The sequence below is a fragment of the Drosophila serrata genome, unplaced genomic scaffold (assembly GCF_035046125.1).
Source record: "Drosophila serrata isolate PLE 108 unplaced genomic scaffold, ASM3504612v1 contig_241, whole genome shotgun sequence".
Lineage (NCBI taxonomy): Eukaryota > Metazoa > Arthropoda > Insecta > Diptera > Drosophilidae > Drosophila > Drosophila serrata.
This window is the reverse complement of record NW_028257139.1, coordinates 2,559,930-2,576,068: the sequence shown is the minus strand read 5'-3', so window position 1 is coordinate 2,576,068 and position 16,139 is coordinate 2,559,930. Positions and strand designations below refer to the sequence as shown.

At 36.1% G+C, this 16,139-nt stretch overlaps 3 protein-coding genes across 4 annotated transcripts; all 3 read right to left on the bottom strand.

Moving 5' to 3' along the window:
* Nucleotides 1-274: 274 nt before the first annotated feature.
* Nucleotides 275-5,728, bottom strand: FoxP (forkhead box transcription factor P). 2 transcript variants are annotated; one of them, XM_020958076.2, is made up of 7 exons: nt 3,093-5,728; nt 2,853-3,030; nt 2,618-2,795; nt 2,509-2,553; nt 2,364-2,440; nt 2,197-2,298; nt 275-1,963 (listed from the first exon to the last, which is right to left on the bottom strand). In XM_020958076.2, the coding sequence occupies exons 1-7, from the start codon at nt 3,686-3,688 to the stop codon at nt 1,754-1,756; spliced, it is 1,386 nt and encodes a 461-aa protein (XP_020813735.1). In that variant the 5' UTR covers nt 3,689-5,728; the 3' UTR covers nt 275-1,753. The 2 variants fall into 2 exon arrangements, with proteins under 2 accessions (XP_020813735.1, XP_020813734.1); XM_020958075.2 differs by having other exon boundaries at nt 275-1,309.
* A 973-nt stretch (nt 5,729-6,701) lies between these two features.
* On the bottom strand, nt 6,702-8,787 carry alphaTub85E (alpha-Tubulin at 85E). The gene is made up of 3 exons (XM_020957838.2): nt 8,639-8,787; nt 7,745-8,269; nt 6,702-7,632 (listed from the first exon to the last, which is right to left on the bottom strand). Exons 1-3 carry the CDS (start codon nt 8,639-8,641, stop codon nt 6,811-6,813), a joined length of 1,350 nt encoding a protein of 449 aa, XP_020813497.1. The 5' UTR covers nt 8,642-8,787; the 3' UTR covers nt 6,702-6,810.
* A 387-nt stretch (nt 8,788-9,174) lies between these two features.
* Nucleotides 9,175-15,949, bottom strand: side-VII (sidestep VII transmembrane protein). Its single transcript, XM_086831899.1, has 17 exons — nt 15,924-15,949; nt 15,241-15,811; nt 14,498-14,627; nt 14,069-14,277; nt 13,823-13,933; nt 13,296-13,502; nt 13,033-13,184; nt 12,829-12,973; nt 12,635-12,765; nt 12,407-12,566; nt 12,124-12,294; nt 11,932-12,054; nt 11,720-11,853; nt 11,482-11,656; nt 11,140-11,417; nt 10,860-11,057; nt 9,175-10,741 (listed from the first exon to the last, which is right to left on the bottom strand). The coding sequence occupies exons 2-17, from the start codon at nt 15,305-15,307 to the stop codon at nt 10,310-10,312; spliced, it is 2,823 nt and encodes a 940-aa protein (XP_086688025.1). The 5' UTR covers nt 15,308-15,811; nt 15,924-15,949; the 3' UTR covers nt 9,175-10,309.
* Between the last annotated feature and the right edge of the window lie 190 nt (nt 15,950-16,139).

Genomic DNA, 16,139 nt, shown 5'->3' with positions numbered 1-16,139 from the left:
ATAATCAGAATCGCGGTTTCGAAAATCGATTTTTGGAAATTAAAAATATCTGAATATGGAAAATGTGAGATAGAAAAAGTTAATTAGCCCTTGCAGGGTACAATAATTTTAGTCAGAAACCAGTTACGCTGTGAAGAAGTTATTCCGACCCTATAATCAAATATATTCTTGATCAGCATTAGCCAAGTCGATCCCATCTCCAGATAACAAAATTAGTTTTTTTAATTTTTTGAAAATTTTATATCAAGAAATTAAAAAAAGAAATCAAACTACGTTTATTTAAAATTTTAAGGCATTTATTAGTTTTATTTATTTTCGCGTAGCAACCAAGAGAATGGAGAAGTGTTTGCGGCAAATGGGCTCCTAGAAAAAGTAAATTTTATGGATTATATTTTATGGATTTAAAATTCCTTGGATGTCTGAAATAAAATAAATAATTAAATTAAATAAATAAAAATAGGAAACCCATATACATTTACCAGTTTAAATCTCCACAAAAGTACCTGCTAGAAGAAAACAAAATTTTACATATATTTAAATTCTAAGAAATATCTAAAAAATCGCCTTGGTTTTTTACCTGTTTGAAGTTTGAAATAATAAAAATTCTTAAATGATTAGGGAATCTTTATAAAAGAATAGTGTTTCAGTGATTAACGGCAAGTTTTATTTATTATCAGTGTGGTCTTGTTCTCAGTTTAAAATTGAATTTATTTGTAATTTGATTCAAGAAACTATACTTAGATATATGTAATTATGCATATGTACAAGTATAATTTCCGAGTCCGAACCTATTGGCCTTTAAAAGGACACAGATATTACGACAATGCATCTAAATATTTCTTAATGTTAAGGTATTCATTTATCGATTAAGCTCATTGGCACTACTTTCGTACATTGTGGATGAGTATTCATCCATGGTTAAGTGGCTGTTGCCTTCGATTAGACCTGAATCCATATTGGAATAATCCTTAGATGTCTTACTTAAACCATCACTACCACCACAGAAAGGAAGACAACCCATTCGCCCGATATCATTTGGATTATTCGAATCCAGAGCATTCTCAGCGCCCGGGGGCATATTTGAGCAATGCTGAGGACAATTATCGCAAGGATTCTTTTCAGTTGACACACCACCATTGCCAGATTGGCATGAATTCGGAGAAGAGGAAGGCTCATACTTCCGTGGCCGCCCTCTTGATAAGTGCCGCCTTTTAACAAACTCATTATCGTCGACCATCCAAAACGAGCCAAAGTCGTCCTCGTAACGCACAAAGCACTTGTGCAAAGATAGGTTCGTACGTATCGCGTTCTTCGATAGGTATTATAGTTGGGGTTTTAGATAAAATGTGTTTGTTAAACCAAGATCACCAACAAGAGTCATAAAGAGGAAAACGCATTATCGGGAAAGGAAGAAAATTTTTCATTTATAAAGGAATTTGATTACGCCTTTTCTCTTAATAAGCGATACTGTTATTTCCGCAACATTTTGATAATTTAACATACACTTGTTAGTTTATAATTCATCGACCTGTTCTATAAGCGGACTGACTACTAAGCGGACAGACAAACATATTTCCTTTTAATTGATGCTAAAACCCCAAGAAACTGCTGTAAAAAATCATATATTTTCTTATGGTATTTCAATGTAACCACAGATTATATATCTTTTTAATAAACATGCATTTAGTGGCATATATCGTATATTTACTAACAGAGCAAAATTTAAGGAAGTTGGAGCAAAGTTTATATTGAACTATTTAAAACCCACATACCCAATGTTCATAGCTACAAAATAGTTAGTGTCCGGCGAATTGGTAGCACCTGCTAAGTTGTTACCAATGCCAGCGGTGCGTTGCGGTCTTCTTTTGTAAAACTCAATTTCATCAACTGTCCAAACAGCTCCTTTCACATTCTCAACACGCATAAAGCACTTATGAAGGGACAGATTATGCCGAACTGCATTCTAATGATTTATATTATAGGTTAGATTTTCCAATTAAAGAAATGTTTTTAAATTTAAATTAAATGAATTCATTAACCAGAACGTGCAATAGTAACAAGTAAATTAAGGTTAGTTAACTGTTCGTAGTGATATCTCGAGTCCGAAAATGAATAATCGGAAAGACAATCTTAATTCTTATGCTTATAAAGTAATATTATAAAAAAACATGCTTAATTGAAATATACAAAAATTACCTTCCACGTGGCTGCATTTCGGCGGAAATAGCAGAATGTATTTTGGAACCAGTTGTAGATTTCGTTAAGGGTTAACTGCTTGTCGGGGGAATCTATGATGGACTATACATAAAATAAGATAGAAGACATCCTAGAATGATTTTTATTACATCTTAATTTGAAATTACCTGTCTTATAAGCGATGCATAAGTAAAGGGCGGTCGTACATCAGCATTTTTGTAAAATTCTCTATTCCGTTGAATTTCTATAACATTAATTGAATTGTTGTATTTCTGCATTAAAGAAGTACTTTTAAAAATATTGATTAAATACCTTGTTGCACATCAAGACCAGCTCTTTCCAGCATGTAGGGCAATCCTAAAGATTTAAAGATACATGCATTAGTTACACATTATTACTAAAAAGAATATCCTGTACTTACCACCATTTATGGAAAATGAATTTTTGTCATGATTTCTCTTCTTGATGGAACATAAGTTGGTTGCGTTAACCATTGGGAGATTGAGAGGGCCAGGCGAACTTGTTTGGCGCATCGGTCGACCTATGCTATTTATTGTGATCGGACTTCTGCAAAACTTTCCCTCCCTACCGGGTACATCCTTCAATAAACATTACAGTTAAAATAATTATATAATTACATCTCGTAACTTTCGTACCTTTCTTTCCATTTTGGTGGGTGATAAAAGTTGCTTTGACAGATATAGGTGATGCATCATGGCCTGCAAGCGATCCCTTTCCTTTTGAAGATGGGACTCTAGTTGGGAAACCACTTGCATTTGAACACGAGCTTGGGCTGTAGACCGATCATCCAAGCCATGTTCAGAGTTCAGATGCCTTAGAATAAATATATATAAGACCTTGAACTAAACCTAAATATATGTTATGGACTGACTTACTTAACGAATGACGCTATATCTTCTAGGTCTATTTCGCAGCCAGGCCACCGGCATATACCATGTGCAAATAAAGGATGATAATACTTGCGCATGGCAAATTCGTCGTGCATATAGCTGTAATCATTACTGCACACCTCGTTATCCTTTGATCTTAAAAACCTCTCGGCATCCGAGAACATAAGCTTCTCCTGCTCCGAAATAAATTCGGGAACATTGTAAAAACTAAGATCGGGAACAGGACCCATCATGTGCTGACCCTGGATGTGCATGTGGGGATTGGGTTCCTGCTGAGCCGTAGATGTTGATTCGTCCAGGCTTGAGGCTGGAGAGCTACACTTTACTACATGTGAGGCAAAGGCTATCGAGTTATTCAAGAAACTAGATGGCTGAAAGCAGTTATTTTTGACAGCATCTGTGCATATGTCTGGAATGGAAAGTTGGTGTCGCGGTTTCACAGATATTTCCTTCTGAAGAATGGATCCCTTAAAGTCTGCTTCCTTGGCGTCTTCAGAGTACTCGTCGTCATGTATCCGATGCATACTTGGAAAACTAAAATGTGAAGATGTTACGGAGGGATCTTCAATAAAAGTAGCCATTTATTTAATTCCTAAACAATGCTTTCAGATTACAACTGAATTAACCATAATTAAAGGCTTTGAGAAATATTTAGTTGAAAAGAAAGCCTGCTTTGCAGTTACCACAGCTATCACTAGTCATTCAATTTTCAAATCCTAAAATTGGTTGTGAGCTTTATAAGCATAAAACTCAATTGCTAGATCTGTCTAATTGATTCTCATAAAGATCTACTAGTAAAATTGAGAATCTGAAGTGTGTCAGGCTCAAGGATGAAGTTTACTTTGGTCACATCAACTCTTGTTCATTTGAAAGAGCCGATTACAATGATTTTTACTTACTTTTTAGAAAGTAAGCATTCTACATACAAAATTTAAGGCTTTAGATACAAAATGATCTCTTTGAAAGCACATTTTTAGATTCCTTGGGATGTTTAATAATTTTTATTTAACCTAAGAAAAGTTACAGAAGAAACTTTGCTGTCTTTTTTATCAGACTTCTTAAATTACCATCCGAATCCGAACTGAAAAAAGAATTTCCCAGAGGATTCAGTGATCCTCCAAGCCATTCCAAAATAATTACCATTATGTAAAATATATCTTAAGACATCTGCGATCGCATTTGTAGGACTTTAGGATTACTTACCAACTTCATATATATATGCAATGTGCAATAAATGCCATTGAAATTAAATAATTCAACACAAATACAAACCAATGTTCATTTCATAAGCTGAATTCTTTCTATGAGAGACTTGTTATAATAGAGATGCAAAAGTTTATATAATGCCCGGAAGTCCTGTAAAAAACATATATTAGTCATAACGGAATGCTTCTTATTGAACATTCTTTTCATCTTTTAAATTATTATTTTATCGTTTACTTTTACTCAAAGCTGGACTTTTCAGTAAGGACTAAGGGATAGCAGACGGACATGAGAACAGACGGACATAAAGGACTCAACTAGTATAAAAATTAGACGGAAAGAAACAAACGGACAAACGGATTGCCAGACTTCTGGAGTGTCTTCAAAACAGACACAAGATATGCCATCCAAATTTAGTCTTCACAGGTGGAATAAACCATTGTTTAAGGAAATAATTAAGCAGAAGTGAATCATTCATCTCTTCATATCGTACCTAAAGAATTTTTAAATATTATATATTCAATTTAAAAGATATAGTTGTGTAAAGATGTTGTGTAACCTGAAATAAAATTGTTACATTATATTAGAATGAGAAAATAACACCTATTTGCAACAATTAGTAGATAATATTGGCATTAACACCAGAGGAACTTCAGTTTATGATTTCTTTTGGCTCATTATAATATAGAATAGAATTAGAATAGAAATTGATATTGTTATTGTATTGATTGTAAAACCAGATGCCTGCCGTTTCTGCCTTACCTAAGAGTATTAACCATATTTAGTTTAACGGTCCTTAATTTCTTCATTTATCTTAATTATATATATTTTCCTTATAGGTACTTGATAAAGGCAGTATTATGCTTATTTCAGGAAAAACTAATAAATCGAAGAGATGTTTCCTGGTCCTCATTGCAAGGACAGTCCACAGTTCTTCTTATCCATCTTAAAAAATAACTTAACTTTTTCTGTCTTACAATCAAAGTTCGTTTGCAGACGAAAGTATACATATAATTCCTTATGTGCAAACCTAAGGTCTAACTAACTTAACTTAAATTATATTTAGCGAGAGCAACTTATCTTAATGTAACTTAATTCTAAATAATTCTTAATTCTTTGTTGATAGCTATAATCCTATCTTATACAACTTTTTTAAATTTTCTTGTAAGACTCCCATCCTACGACAAAATCGATACACATACAATTTTGCAGACACGATGAGTGCAAAGTTCTATGTGCATTTACAATTAAATAACATTCACTTGCAGTTTCTGGGAATATGATATATTTAATAACACATATTAATACAAATAAACACTAAATTTAAGGTAAAAAAAAGGTGTCTAATCTATAATAAAATTTTCTGTGCTTCCTCTGAAATGGTACGTCTGTCTGCTACTGAAGAAAAATTCTAAAAAGTATTGTACACATTTTTGAGCATGCGCTTGGAATGTCAGAGGTAAGCCCATGCAGCACTGAACGATTTAACGTATTTAAAAATTGCACCTTAAATTGAACCGTTCTTATTTCTTAATTCATCCATAAAAGTAATATTCAATAAATTTTGAAAATCGATTTAAATATAATCGCAACTTTTTTGAAATCTAACGTAAGTTTCTTAAATTTTGCACTATTCCCGACATCTGAGAATAAAACAGTTACCTATATGTAGGATCATGGGTAGAAAATTTAAATCGATCATAACTAAGTAAAAAATTAATTAACACCAATCTGGAAAGCTTTTCTGTATTGGCTTGTATAAGGATACTAACATTTTGCGCCTGATCCCTACTATTACATCAACATATATGACATAATTGTCATGGTTAAGACTTACCGCAGCACGCACGGTTCACCTTTTTCATCATGACTTAATTCCTTCCGGTGTAGAGTTGTATTCTTGATGACTTTGTTACCATCGAAGTGAGCTCCTTCCTGATTACCCATATCCAGGTGATATTTTTGGTCCCGAAGGGCAAGCACTATCACTGATACCACTATCACCAGAGATGTAAGCAGTGGGGAGGCCACGGACAGACTGAAGTCAGAGCGGCGTCAGTGCCTCTATTTATATTCTCCAAGTGAAGAGAACAGAGAAAGTGAGAGCGAGAGCGATAGAGAAAGAGGCATCAATAGAGATGCACAGAGAGAAAGAGAGAGATAGATAGACATACTTAAAGGGGGAGAGAGCAAGAGAGAGACAGAGAAAGTTCGAAATGTTGCAAATGGGCTCGGCTGTTGATGCTGATCAAGAATATATATACTTTATATGGCCGAAAATAATTCCTTCACTGCTTTGCAAACTTCTAACTTAAACTATAACACACTGCAAGGGTATTAAAATAAAGGCATCTCTGAATGCTAATAAATATTTCAATTCAAATTATAAAATATGCTTGTGTTATCTTTTTATTGCTCATATTTATGCGTGTGTATTTGATATACGTAAAGTGGATGTTTAATGAATATGTAGGTCTTTTCAAAATTCGGAATTCATAACTCAGTATTCCTCATCCTCGCCCAGCTCAGTAGTGGAGTCAATGCCCACCTCCTCGTAGTCCTTCTCCAGGGCAGCCAGATCCTCGCGAGCCTCTGAGAACTCGCCCTCCTCCATGCCCTCGCCGACGTACCAATGGACGAAGGCTCGCTTGGCGTACATCAGATCAAACTTGTGATCCAGACGGGCCCAGGCCTCGGCAATGGCCGTGGTGTTGGACAACATGCACACGGCGCGCTGCACCTTGGCCAGATCACCGCCAGGCACCACGGTGGGTGGCTGATAGTTGATGCCAACCTTGAAGCCAGTGGGACACCAGTCCACAAACTGGATAGATCGCTTCGTCTTAATGGTGGCGATGGCTGCGTTGACATCCTTGGGTACCACATCACCGCGGTAAAGCATACAGCAGGCCATGTACTTTCCGCGCCGGGGGTCGCACTTCACCATCTGGTTAGCGGGCTCGAAGCACGCGTTGGTGATCTCCGCGACGGTTAATTGCTCGTGGTAGGCCTTTTCGACGGAAATGACGGGCGCATATGTGGCCAGGGGGAAGTGAATGCGTGGGTAGGGCACCAAATTGGTCTGGAACTCGGTGAGATCCACATTCAGGGCGCCATCGAAGCGCAACGATGCCGTGATGGAGGAAACGATCTGACCAATTAGGCGATTGAGGTTCATGTAGGTGGGTCGCTCGATATCCAAGTTGCGACGGCAGATGTCATAGATGGCCTCGTTGTCGACCATAAATGCACAGTCCGAGTGCTCCAGCGTGGTGTGGGTGGTTAAGATCGAGTTGTATGGCTCGACAACGGCGGTGGATACCTGAGACAGGAAACAGGAAACAAGTTACATTCAAAAGGGGGTCTTATCGTTTCTTTCTTGTTTAATCAAACTTATTAAGTATTACTTTCTTATGCACATACTAATCACTTACTTGTGGCGCTGGATAGATTGAAAACTCCAGCTTCGATTTCTTGCCATAGTCGACGGACAGACGCTCCATTAACAGCGAGGTAAAGCCAGAGCCAGTGCCTCCGCCAAAGGAATGGAACACCAGGAATCCCTGCAGGCCAGTACACTGATCCGCCAGCTTGCGGATCCTGTCCAGCACCAAATCGACAATTTCCTTGCCAATTGTATAGTGACCACGGGCATAGTTGTTGGCCGCATCCTCCTTGCCAGTGATCAACTGTTCAGGATGGAACAGCTGCCTGTAGGTGCCTGTGCGAACTTCATCCACGACAGTGGGCTCCAGATCCACAAAGACGGCACGGGGCACGTGCTTACCAGCTCCGGTCTCGCTGAAGAAGGTATTGAAGGAGTCATCGCCACCGCCAACGGTCTTATCGGAGGGCATATGACCATCAGGCTGGATTCCGTGCTCCAGGCAGTAGAGCTCCCAGCAGGCATTACCAATCTGGACGCCAGCTTGTCCAATGTGAACCGAAATGCATTCCCTCTATCAGATTAAATACAATTTATTAAGATTTTAAGTTATTCTTATTGATACTGAAATATGTTGAAGCTCTAATTTAATTCAAATAGTTTATTGAGAATATGCTGTAGGGTTACTTTATAGAACTTTTGACCATCTGTTTTAAATTTATTTCAATTGATGAAGACTAAAGGTATTCAAGTTCCAATTTTAGAGGACTCTTTCTATTCTTGGATTTAAGTTCCTTACAAAGTTAATTGATATTACTTGAAGGATCTCTTTTATCACTTTCACTATTCTTCAGATAGAGTCCTTTTTTATTACCAAAAAGGCAAAGGATCTTTCTGGCACAAGCACGATTTGATATTTATTTCCAATATCCATTATCCTTACCATCTTGAGAAATAAGGCTTTGACAGATCCTTAACTTTAACACAGAAGATTCAACGTACGAAAATCCTAGCACTTGTCTGTGATGCGACGGAGCTGGGAGTAAACTAACCCGAAGCTCTGCGATACGCGTTCTTTTATAACCCTCACAGACGACGGCATATATGCCATATATGTGGATGTCTAATGAACTGTGCCCGTGTTCATCGACTTAAGTGGTACCAATATACCCACCCAGCCACACATGCTCAAGATTTCCATGTGTTGATCGAGTTTTTGGTTTCATTTTCATTGTTTGTGGCGACAGAATTCTCCCTTTTTCCCCTCCAATTTGCAGCTGTAATTTGACAATAATGTTTTATATTGATTATAAACAAGCACCTTGCTTGTACTTGGAAATAAAGTTGATATTTACACAAAACTCATTAAACTAATGGAAAAACTAATTGTATAATTTATACCTCATCCGTAATAGTAATTGCACTTACCATTTATATATTTTAAAAGTAAAAGTATTGTCCATTTGACTAAAACCATTATTTATTTTTAATTTATTTTTTATTTATAACTTAGATTTTATAATACTGCTCACAGTAGTTTTACACTAAGATCCTAATATATATGGTATTTTGTTTTAAATATAAGTATTATGTAAGTTCGACCAGTATAAAATTAAATATTTTGTGAATTAAATGCCGGCCAGCGTTGTAAAAAAACACTTGGAATTATGTCTCCCCTTTCGTTTCAATGGATTAGTTTTTCATATATTTGAGCGAGTTGTGTTAAGTCGAAGTTTCATCACGAAAATGTACAAGCACAATTATGGGTATAATCATGAGTGCATTCAAAAAACTGCCTTGGCATCGATCGAGTGTAGCAATTGTTTCATCAAATTACATTTGACTTCACTTATGTTTGGGTGAATTTGTTTAAAACATACACAAAATTATTTAAGCTTTTCCTTTTCTTTTGCTAAATTATTCGATAATATATTTCCTCCCTTCTGTTGCCCAGCAATAAGGGAATGCATTTAAAAAGAAGCATTTGGAAGTTTCAGTTGGAATCCGTGGATATATGAAAATAATAATGTTTGCTAAAACAAAGAAAATTGTTTTTTTATACAGCGTTTTAAACTTGCTAATCTCCACTTTCTCATACAAAAAGATTCAACTAAACTAGTGGCCGTTCATAATTTTCGCATACATTTCGAATCATCCTTTTCCTCGAACAAAATCGCACTTAATAGAGCATAAAAAGCCAACACATATTTAAGATGATTTCTAAAATACACATAATAACAAGAAAAACATTTTTAATATCAAACCCAGTCTATAAATTCGTTTGATGTCGGTATATTGTTTAGGTATGTACTTTAAAAACTGCTGTAAAAGTAGATGCATTGGCCATACTAACTTTCGCCTGACTTGCATAATTTAAAACCTATTTAGTTATTAATGCATTGAATATTGGTTTGGTACAACTTATAATTAACAACATTTAAAACTATTCATTTGGCCGAACATAATTGATCTCTCCAGAATATTGTTTCGATAATAATGATAATAATAAAGTGGTATAAAAAGTTTATTCTATTGAGTTTGGAAATGCAGAATACTGAAAATATTTAAATCCTAATCACAGGGGCGTGTCGTAAACCCTGTGGAATTTCTATAGTCATACGGTGCTGTCGCGCTTTATCATTAATGGAGTTTGGACGGTTACCTCGTCATCGGAAAGGTTCTGCTCGGCGGAGTGGATGCCATCGCTAGCGATTCCAATGCAGACTCTGCCGCACTGCGATTGGTTCATGTGGTGCAGGGCAATGGTTCTACCGCCACCATGTGGCTGGGGCAAAACGTTCGATGTCGAGGTCATGGAGCTGTTGGACGCCAGCGATGGCGAAGGAGCATGTCCATGTTGTAGGGTCTGCGACTGGTTATGACTATTGACTACTCCCCTTCCCTGCGGAAAGGACAATTGATGGAATGTGGAGGTCGGTCTTGCGCCGGCAATGGTGCAGTTATAGTTGGGCCACACATTCTGCGATGACTGGCGAGGAAGAGTGCATTGTGATATAGAGTTGGAGTACACATGGGGTGTTACATTCTGAAAGGATTCAAATCAAGTTAAACTATATTTTTTCCAGGATTTCTGATTATATTAATGGTCTCATCTTAATGCATTTGCAAATCCTTTTTAAAGGCAATGTAATCTTTTTACTCACAATTGATATTTCTCCCACGGAACTCTGTGCCTGAGCATGCATTCCGCCGCGTAGAGTGCAGTAACCAATTCCATGAGATGCCCTTAGGGAGATCTCGGCCGCAGTCAAGTGCTGCTGCTCATTCACAAATATTCCCCTGTTGGGACTACGATTAGTCTCGATGGTGGAAATCTGCTGACGTTTCCTGACACTCTCAGCCTAAAATTGTAGATAATTTTAAGTACTTAAGAGGTAAGATATACTCTTAACTAAAAGAACATCAGTTAAGAGTTCATTTTACCTGATCATCAGTCTCGACAGTTTCAGGTACCACATCTGGATTTTTCTCATCGCAATCGTCCACATCCTTGCTGCCAGAACTCTTGTCACTTGGTCCCGGCGACTCATCTCTTGATATATTTTCATTAGAGAGCTCCTTTTGTCGCCTCCTCGAGGTAGCTGAACATGGAATTCGCAGAGCTAGGATGATCGCCAGAACTGCGACCAGAACGGCTAGGGTCAAGCCAATGGTCAGTGATACCACAGGCGAAAACAATAGCTCTGCTCGAAGGTTATTAGCTGAAAATTAAATTTAATACATTAAAACTGTCTTAATATAAAAACTGTTTATGGTACAACTTACTCTGCTCTGATGTGAGTTGTTTCTCGGGCATTCGCAGCATTGCAGCATTGACAATTGCTGGATCAGACCGACCTTTGGTATTAAATGCGTAAATATTCAGTCTATATATGCTGCCCGGGCTTAGACCTGAAACCGTAAACCTTGGAGTTGTCGATGTGATGTTTGCTTTGATTTCCTGATTAAAATAAATTCACATATTTATTTAGAGTATTTGTTTTTTTTTTCTCAGAGAACTTACTTGAGTGTAGGAGTCTTGTAGTTCCATGTTAAAGTTCTGCGGCAATCCGCCATTGAAACCATCACTGCACGTCACGGTTAATGATGTCATGGATATATTGATTACAGTACAATTATGCACTTTTTCCGGGCGACCTTAAAACAAAAATTATATATTTAAATATTCAGTGAATTTTCTAAAAAAATTTAAGTTTCACATTTAATTTAACATACCAGCAGCGATTATATGGAAGACACACGGTATTCGCTGTTTGCCGATTTTATTCGAGGCCAGACATAAGAGGGTTCCATAGTCCAATTCGGTAATTGGGGTGTACGTAACAATGGATGTTGTGCCTTAAATAAATGCAATTGTTTAAGAATTTGTAACTCATATGATTAACTTTTATTAAGTCCGTCACTTACCAGAACGCATAATATGATTTGTGGCAACATCTATGCTCTCCGCAGAATTATTAAATGTCCAACTAAATTCAACCTCCCTAGGATTTGCATCAACCGTACACATTACTTTAGCATCTTCCTGTTTCGCTATGCCATATACTTTCTTCTGATTTTGGGCACAAGTCGGAGCATCTATAAAACGAGGAACAAAAGTAATAATAATTATCACAGAAATAATAAATAATAATACAAAAACGAAACTTGTAGAAAATATAATGTACATTTTCGTTTAAAGTAAACTTACACAAAATATTTAAAGCGAATGGAGCACTGATTCCTTCTCCTTCGGCATTAAACCCAACGCAAGAATAATTTCCGGCTGTGGCTCGCGTTACACCTTGTAATACTAAAGAGTGGTTACTTATTATGACGCCTTGCGAAATGTTGTGAGACAAAGGTTGCTCCTGAAAATAGTCAACCAAAATTAAACAAATTTAAAGAACATGCTTGTAAAAGTCTTCCTTGAACTTACATTGTGCCGCCATTCAATGCGAAATACATTTGGATGAGCCATTACGAGACAATCAAAGTACACATCAGTTCCCTCCCGCAAAGTACTGGGATCCAGAGATGTTCCTAGACGAACATATGCTTCGGGGACATCTGAAAGCGAATTAAATGAGTTAAGTAATGCTTGTGCAATTAATTTAATTATAAACAACATACATTGAATGTCAAGCTTCCAGCCATCTTCCAGAGGCTCGGAGGGGACAGCATGATTGTATGCCTTACATGACAAATACTTTCCCGCATCTGATTTACTAAGACTTATTGAAAGAGTACTTGTTGTCTGGTTGCCATCGCTTGAAGTCTAAAAGTTATATTACGTTTTAGATAAACGACACACTGAGTCCAGAAATACCGTCTTACCGTCTCTGTGGTCTTTTCAAGTCGAATACCATTCTGCCACCAAGTAATTACGGCCGGCGGCCTGGAGCCAGCACTTTGGCATAAAAGATCGTATCTTCGTCCAGCAGACAAGGGCTGATGAGCGCCCAAGAGTCGGATATTTAAGGGAGCAACTGGAAAAGGAACATTTTATTCGTTCAAATTCTTTGACTTAGTTTCGAGTTGAATAACTTGAAAAATCTAAATAGTTGCTTAAATTAATATTTTGGTATATCAGTACTTACAATTCATGTCAATTTGAACTACTGCCTCCACGATTGGTGCTCTGGGATGACTCAATGCCCTGCAGGTCAATCGCGAGTTCAGATCTTCCCTTCCCAGCGAAGGCAGAGTAATTTCGCACTCGATAATTTTCCCTCCTGCTAAATGAGCTAATTCGCACGGTATTTCAACACCATCGCGATACCAACTAATAGTGGGGGTTGGGTACCCTGAAATTTAAATAAACGTTGGGTATTCAGTTTATACACAAATAAAAGTACCACAGAATAAAAATGTATAGCAATATGACACGCTCTTGATGCTGATATTTGTCATCTGGTCAAAGCTCATTTTAATAAAATGAAAATGAAATTTTTCATATTAAAATAAAGAATTTATTTACATTAAAATTACCAGAATCATCTTTCATTTTATTATTTTTTTCATTTATTTTTTTTTAGTTAAACCTATAATACTTTAGGAAATCTAATTATATTATAAACCTTAAAGCTATTAAAGTCAAATTAAAGGAACTTAATCCTTTTCTTACCTCCAATGACTTGGCATTTTAATGCCACAATGTCGCCTTCGCTATATGGTCCCACCACTGTTGACCGCTCCACATTAGCACTGTCTCTAATTATAACTTGCTTAGGCGGAGCTAATAGAAAAGATTAATAAATAGTAAATATAATATTATTAAGCTTAAAATCTAGTTTAGTTACTGTTTCTAAAGAATGGCATAAATGTATATGTGTGACTTGTAAGAAAAATCGTATTGAAACCAACTACTTACATATGACGTTAAGCCTGATACGGCTATTTATGGTTTGGGCTTTCAGGAAGTCCACTCTGCATCTATATGTTCCGGAATCAGAAGCTTGGGTATTTTGAATAGAAAGTTTTCCGGGCTCCTTGTCGAATATAAAATAAGCTCTATCTCCGAAGACAGATTCATCAGACCATCTTTTCGGTGCCTTGGACACTCCGGCTCGTATATCAATGCTAAAAAGTAAGATTTATTTGTCAAGATCTAGGTCAGAAAAGTACACATATGACTGCACTTAGATTCAATAAATACGGAGAAGTTCTAAGAGCAATAAAAACCAATAAATTTGAGCCAATTTATTGATTTGTGCTCCCTTTTGTTTCGAGTTCAACACTTGTTCAACTTTGGTTTCTCGCAGGAAATGTTAGAAAGTTTAAAAGTTTCTCATTAATTTACCTGTATATGGGGGTACCTTTGTCATCTCGGTACCATAAAACCAGTACAGGTTCATCCCCGTCATAAGTGGTTACATTGCATGGAAGATATATATTTTCACCAACTAGAGATTCAATTTGATGTATTGGTACTGTAAAGGAGGAATTCATATTTAAATTTTTTATTTATATTTGAAAACCATACACTATTCCAATTTAAAATCGCTTTATATATACAAAAAACATATGGAAATATGCCGAATCACATTATACATTTCTTAGTTCCTCAACATTTATTGGTTGTCTGATATAAACTCTATATATTTACTTCATCATGATGAAAAGCCATTATAATTAATATATGATAAATAATTGTTAATGTTACGTTCTAATGAATGAAATTACTCTTGAATGAAATTTCTGTAATGGTTTTTTTATTTTTTAGTTTATAAATCAATTTTTATGATTTTTGAGCTGGATATAAAAATACAAATTGATACAACATTTAAATAAGTATATGAATTTATACTTTGGTAGAAAATAAACAAGTAAATTCAAACTTGGAATATTTAAGACTTATTACTTATGTTTTAAATTTCTATGCTAAATTTGACTTTTTTATTGAACTCAAACCTAACGAGACATTAAAGATTTTACTTTTGATAATGAAGTAATATAATTTAAGAATATAAGCATGTCGTGTTGCCCACGTTAAATGTTTATATTTAAACCTTTACTAAACATTTAAATACATAATAAACTTACCGTCCTTACTGCCAAAGCTTGACTCTATTAGTTGAAGTGCCAACATAAATAGTAGCATCAACTCCATGTTGAACACTTTTTCGAGTTGCAATTATTCGCCGTTTACATTTAATTTGTGGCTTTAATTCACAATGACACTTTTAGGAAATTTTACATTCTTAATTGAATAGTAAGTTACATTTCATAAACTGAGTTTTCACGGCAGATGAGGGGACAGGACTCTTACACTTTGTGTGTGTGTGTGTGTGTGTGTGAGCGAGCACTCAATTATACATATACGTGGGATATAACATTGTATGTATAACACATAGCTTTATGTATTTTGAAATAGTTGAGTTCACTCCAGGACGTGCATATTTTTCATTTTCGTAGAGCACACTTGTCCTTAAACACTAAAAACTATTTAATTTAATAATCCAGCTTCCATGAATGGTCACAGAGATTCCATTTTATTAAATGTACATTCGTGCGTTTGTATTTTCGTTGTATGCACTTGTGTATGTTTGCCAAATTTCCAGGATACACTCTTTGCTACTATTGCTTATTTTTGCATGCGCACATTTACGGGTATCTGCCGGAGGGTTTTAAGTTATTGAAATACATTCTGCAACACCGATTTATGCATATTATTTGAACAAAAAATTAGATGGAAAATCCTGTTCACTGGAAGAAAGTTATATTACTTTTCTAACCGCGATCCGAAACTAACACGTCGAAATTCCATCGCACTACACCTGCAAACCTGGGCTAAAAAGCTTGTCGTCGGCGGGCGCATGCGTTTCGACAGAGCTTTTGATGTAAACATTGCAACTATGACCTTTGTACATGTGTATGTACGTGCATCCGTCTGTCCTGTTCAATTTATCCTTTTTTTTCTCTCCATAAAATATGAGTAGTAA

Excerpts from the sequence above, each read along its gene's own strand:
- alphaTub85E (XM_020957838.2), bottom strand. Across the intron at positions 7,633-7,744 it reads CAATCTATCCAGCGCCACAA|GTATCCACCGCCGTTGTCGA; the intron begins GTAAGTGATTAG and ends TTCCTGTCTCAG.
- side-VII (XM_086831899.1), bottom strand. The coding sequence starts at position 15,307 with ATGGAGTTGATGCTACTATTTATGTTGGCACTTCAACTAATAGAGTCA. Across the intron at positions 12,055-12,123 it reads AAATCATATTATGCGTTCTG|GCACAACATCCATTGTTACG; the intron begins GTAAGTGACGGA and ends CATTTATTTAAG. Across the intron at positions 11,058-11,139 it reads CTGTCGAGACTGATGATCAG|GCTGAGAGTGTCAGGAAACG; the intron begins GTAAAATGAACT and ends CTACAATTTTAG.
- FoxP (XM_020958075.2), bottom strand. The coding sequence starts at position 3,688 with ATGGCTACTTTTATTGAAGATCCCTCCGTAACATCTTCACATTTTAGT. Across the intron at positions 2,796-2,852 it reads CCACCAAAATGGAAAGAAAG|GATGTACCCGGTAGGGAGGG; the intron begins GTACGAAAGTTA and ends TGTTTATTGAAG. Across the intron at positions 1,310-2,196 it reads GAAATGCAGCCACGTGGAAG|AACGCGATACGTACGAACCT; the intron begins GTAATTTTTGTA and ends TACCTATCGAAG.